Source organism: Parasteatoda tepidariorum, unplaced genomic scaffold, assembly GCF_043381705.1.
Source record: "Parasteatoda tepidariorum isolate YZ-2023 unplaced genomic scaffold, CAS_Ptep_4.0 HiC_scaffold_3776, whole genome shotgun sequence".
Lineage (NCBI taxonomy): Eukaryota > Metazoa > Arthropoda > Arachnida > Araneae > Theridiidae > Parasteatoda > Parasteatoda tepidariorum.
The window spans coordinates 1-5,769 of NW_027261713.1; the positions used below are offsets into that span (position 1 = coordinate 1).

A 5,769-nucleotide genomic window follows, 5' to 3' on the forward strand; every position below is an offset into this window, starting at 1 on the left:
AAATGCAAATGTCATCAAAATCCGGGCCATAATGATCACATATTTTCATCGAAAAACCCTTTATCATGTTGTACCATGCAATTAAAGCTTAAATAAAAAAAATTAAGGAAACATTTCAGATTTTTGTTTTGTTAATAATTTGTCAAAAAAGTTTAAAAAATACTATTTGTCATGTCAAAAATAAAATATAAATAAAACTTGTCAAATTACAACATAAACAAAGATGAAACTGGTAAATAAAACATAAAATAAATAAATAAAGCAATTAACATCATTAAACAAAGCATCTTACTTTTCCTATTTTGTGTCCCGACGGTAATAGACAAACAAAGTCATCAATTAAAACATGATGAATTCTTTCAGTGTTTAACTGAGACTTTAAATTAGCACATGTGTCAGGCATGTAAGGTTCCATCAACGTGCAAAGCAAGCAGCAAATATTTGCACTTAAGCCAAGAACAGTGCCAGCTAAAGCCCTGTGGGAAGAAAAAAATTTAAAATATTTAAATAATTAATAATTAGCTTTGGACTCTAAATTAACATTGGTCTGATGTACTAAAATTTGACTTAGACCACCTTAAAATTATTTTCACCAGTCTCTCAGTCTAGCAATTGCTGTAAAGAGATGATTTATTTTTTCTCTCTTAGTTTTCATGTTTCTGTCACAAAATAGCTTGTTTCATTACAATTGTAAACATTACACATTCACAGTGTTGTCACTTTATTTAAATTTACTTAATTAATTTCTTTAAAAAAAAACCTAATAGACTTGCAAACAAATGAGACAAAATGTGTAAGGACTAGTAATATCTTTTAGTTACTAATCCTTGGTACCTAGGACTAAATATTCTCAATTTCTACCCCTGATGAGTAGTGTGCAGATTTTCTTCCCTAAATTTAAATATAATATATTAAAATAAGTACATTAAAACATGTATACTAAGAGAAATAAAGGTGCAATTTTTATTTAAGTTTGAAATTAGTCTTAAAATAAAAAAAATCATAAACAAAATATGCATTGATATCTAGACATCCTTCTCTTAAAGAAAGTAAATTTAAATACAGTGGAGCATCGTTTATACGACGCCGAAGGGACCACCGAAAAACGTCGTATAAACGATAACGTCGTATAATCGATTTTTACTTCTAAAACTGAAACTAACTCGGTTTTCAATTAATTTTAATGTTTAACGTGTTAATTTACATAAATTTCTAAATTAGACAAAGCAAAACAAACAAATAGCCAAAGGAGAAAAATTGCAGTGAGCCATTTGAATGTATGTTAACTTTAATTATATTTTCTTGCTATTATTCTCTTCAATGCTTTGAATAGCGAGTTGAAGTTACTGCTTTCTATGATGCAAATTTATATTTCTAATCTCGGCCAAATCTAATGGCTGAAGCGCACTTGTGCAATTTGCAGGAAAAAGAGAGCTTTTACATTTTCCAAAATAATTAGTATCGATTGGTGCGCTGGACATTGGTCAATCAATTGAGCAATTTTTCGTTTTTTCCTCTTCATAACATTGTCTAGTTTTTTCAGTCATCTAGTAAAAATTACGGTCGTCATCATTCTTGTTGACACCCTTTTCTGCATCATTCATGTTGGCAAATTCCGCCCTTTTTTAAAATACACAAGAAAAAATAAAAAATTAAATAAGAAACAAAATCTAAAAATCGACGTATAACCGATTCTGTGCGTCGTATAAACGATATATTTTTACATTAAAATGAATAGGAATGTTTTGGGACCACACTAAAACGTCGTATAAATGTAAACGTCGTATAAGTGATCGTCGTATAAACGATGCTCCACTGTACTTCAATTTTGCAAAATTGCAAAAGCAAAAAAAAGAATAGAATTAATAATATTGGATTATAAATACTTTTCTTATACTTCAAAAGTAGAAGATTGTTTCGCTGTGCAAAAGTAATCTTTTATATCTTGAAAACCTTTTTTCAACAGCCAAATATTTACAGTAAACAGAATTAATTGCATTTGATTATAAAAAAAAATTTTATAATTCAAATGTAGAAGATTGTCTCGTTGAGCAAAAGTAAATTTTTATATCTTGAAAACCTTTTTCAACAGCCATATATTTACAGAAAACAGAATTAATTACATTGGATTATAAATACTTTTCTTATACTTCAAATGTAGAAGATTGTCTTATTGTGCAAAAGTAAGTTTTTATATCCTGAGAACCTTTTTTCAACAGCCAAATATTTACAATAAATAGAATTAGTTTCATCAGATCATAAATATTTTTTTTTTATATATTCTGAATCTAGAAGATCGACACTTGTGCAAAAATAAGTTTAAATACATTAAGGACCTGCTTTCAACATATACAGATCATGTTGGTAATACAGGTAGTAAAAAATACATGAAAAAATACTTCAAAACATCAAACAATATATACTGATTTATATTTATTGTGATATAAAGTTTATTAGAACAGAAATCTCAAACACTTGATAATTTTAAGGCAAATTTGTAACAATTCACAGGTGTATATAAAAATCAGATTTTTTTTAAATGATGTATACAAAGAAAATTTTTTAAACACATTACACAAGCTGCTTCAATAAAATTTAGTTTCAGATTTAGAAAATTTGTCACAATAACTTAGAACTCACTTTTCAGCAGGAGATTTTTTCACCAATTCCCATGGCTTGTTAGATTGGATGTAAAAATTTCCAAGTCGACTGATATTGAGTAGGTATTTGATAGCATCTCGCATTCTAAAATTAAAAGCAGATAATAAAACACACTTGCACAAACACACAAAAACTTAACAATTAACAATTCTCAGTAATGGGTTTAACAAGGTCAATGGGAGATTTTTAAAACTAACAACTGACACTTAAACAAATATTTCTATATAACATACTTAGGTTAAAAATTAAATCAACCCAGGGGAAATTGAATTAATAAGCTAAGCATAAAAATTAAAAAGGTTGAATTAGACCAAAGAAGCCGACCAGGTGGCCGAGTGGTTAGCATGCCTGACTGCGGAGCCGATGGTTGTGGGTTCGAATCCTGCTCAGGGCATAGATGTTTCTATCTCTCTGTGTGCTATGTCCTTTCTCCTGTGTGTGATTGTGTGAATGTGACCCGCCCTATAAACAGGTTTGTGGTTGTGAGGCGTGGGCGACGCTGTTCCACCCAAGTGCCCGCCATTAAAAAAAAAAGACCAAAGAAACCTTTTAAAAATTATTATGCTGAAATGAATTTGAAAAATTAAGTGGAAATGATTTTGAAACAAGAAATGAAAATTTCTGCAGAATGAATTTGAAAATGTCAGATAAAGAACGGAAAAAATGAATATGATTTTATTGGTAGACATAGTTCATTTGAAAAACCACAATCACATTTTCGTTTAATTAGCTCATCTTATTATTTTGTATAAAACATTTTTCATAATTTTCATCTTGTACTTAAACTTTACGTTAATATGTTTTTCCACTCAAGATATTATTTATTTTAGCATTTAAGACATTGAATTAACATATTAAAATTTTTGACTGTGCATTCTTATTACTCTTTTGCTACTCAACAAAATTATCTACATATGTATTATTTTGGGGATGCGTTTCAAAATCTAAAACAATATTGAATTAGTTGTATCGAAACAAAAATTAAAAGCAAAATAAGAATTCAAAATTTGAAAAACATTAATAACATTTTTAAAAAAATCAGCATTGAGAAGTATTAAGAATAGAAATTATTTATCTTTATTCATAAATGTCAAACTGAACTGTAACATTTAAACTTACCTTGTTTTTTCCATACAGTTAATGTATTGCTTCAATTCACGATCAACTTGAGCAATCAACTGTTTCTCGCCATCACCGACCTGCATATCAGGAATGATGCCACCAAAATTATTACTCACAAATGTCAAAGCACTGAAATAAAGACAAAAAGTTTTAATTTTTACAAATTAGTAATAGAATTGTGACTTATCATTCTGCCTCCTTTGTTTTCCTATAAGTATTGCCCTGTTTGTTCCTGTAACAAATGCTATTCTTATAATGTTAATAATACTTATTTAGATTGTTTTGTGAAACTAGACGAATCATGCACTTATAGTTTAGAAATTTTTCCAATATTTGACAAAAAATTATTTTGTTTTGTGAAAAATAGCAACTCCTGAGGCTGATCATAAAGATGAAAAAAAGCATTTAAATCCTTATACTGTAACAATTGTTAGTTTTGGAAAAATGTGTCCAACATCACTTTGGAGTTTATGCTTTAGTTGATACAAGACAAAAAATTGTACTTGAAAAAATGTTACTATTTTACTTTCATAAAAATAAGATCAATTTAATTTTTAAAACATTTTATGAGTTAAAGAATATTCCTTTTTTTGGGGGGGGAGGAAAATTTGCAATATTTTTTAGTGATCCGAAGTATAAATGAATGTAGACATTTAAAAATTCAAATATATTATATGCAACAATATTAAATCAAAATAAGGTTTCAATGGTTTGGAAGAAACAATGCCTTCATAGATGAAATCTAGATGACTCAGTATTTTTGTTCTAAATAGAAGAAAATACCCATGCTTGAATTCAAAACAATTCTAGTTTCTGGCTTAAAGCATGATAACCTAGGTAAATATACTTTAATTTAAAAATTTACTTCTTAAATGAGGAAAATTACTCTCTAGCCATAATATTTGATTACCAATGGCGAACTGGCAAGTTGAAATTTTGTACCCTAAAATATTACGTTGTTAATCAATTAGTCAAAAATGTATTTTCAATCAGAACAAAAACATATTTTCACTGAATAAGAATATTTTTCTTTTACATATTAGCATTTTTGAGCATCAAAAAATGAAAGGGGCTAATCTGGAAAATATGGTCCCTATTGTTTAGTCAAAAGAGAGGTCTAAAACAAGTTTCGGTTATTTCTACTCATTGCAAATTTCATCATACCTCTGGAAGTTTTTAAGCTATTCTAAAAACTTTGTAAGCAACTATAAAATTCTTTTTAGCCAAATTAATGTTAAATCTACACAAAAAAATTAAAAATTACTTTTTATTGTTTATTATTTGATTTAATAATGGTCTAAAATATTTTATATGTAAGATAGGCAAATTGTTTTTATTTTTAATTGAATAATTTGAAATGATAATATAAAAACTTAGAATGAAATTAGTTGACTAATTCTTGAGAACAATGAAATAATAAGGGTTTATTTTTTATTTGGAAATGATGCTGAAATTAATTACCTCACAAATGAATTTTTTTCATTCTAATTAAATAAAATTTTTAAAAAAATCACTTTTTCAAATGTTTAGATAAGCAAATTTTATAGTTGTGTGCAATTTTTGTAATTGTGTATAGTAATCAATTTTATGTTTAGTAATTTGATTACTATACACAATTTTATAACTGTGTATAGTAATCAAAAATTCTCATTTCAAAATTCTTACTCTCCTCCCTTATTATAGACACCAAGATTTTGAATCCATCAGAAGATATGACTATTTCAGAACTTAAAAAATATCATTAAATCATAAGTAAATCAGGTCTCTATTTTTTGTACATGTATAGTACATTCCAAGATTGTAGAGTACTGTGGCGTGCATATATGGGGCACTCATAAAGCACTCAGAAGCGCTGCAACATGGCAACATTTTCGCAGAGCGTTACAGAGTTCTTGCAAAAAGATTTTTCTTTTGAAAAGTTAAAAAAAAGTAACTTTTCTTTTCTACTAATATTTACACGTAATACAGTACAGAACCCGTTATCCG

At 27.7% G+C, this 5,769-nt stretch overlaps 1 protein-coding gene across 1 annotated transcript; it reads right to left on the bottom strand.

Moving 5' to 3' along the window:
* Window positions 1-292: 292 nt before the first annotated feature.
* On the bottom strand, window positions 293-3,942 carry LOC107450075 (methionine--tRNA ligase, cytoplasmic; the record flags this gene model as incomplete). The annotated part of the gene is given in 3 exon segments (XM_043057409.2): window positions 293-476; window positions 2,641-2,745; window positions 3,781-3,942. Coding segments are annotated over 3 exon segments (375 nt in total), but the record flags the coding sequence as incomplete, so codon positions are not given.
* Window positions 3,943-5,769: the final 1,827 nt, after the last annotated feature.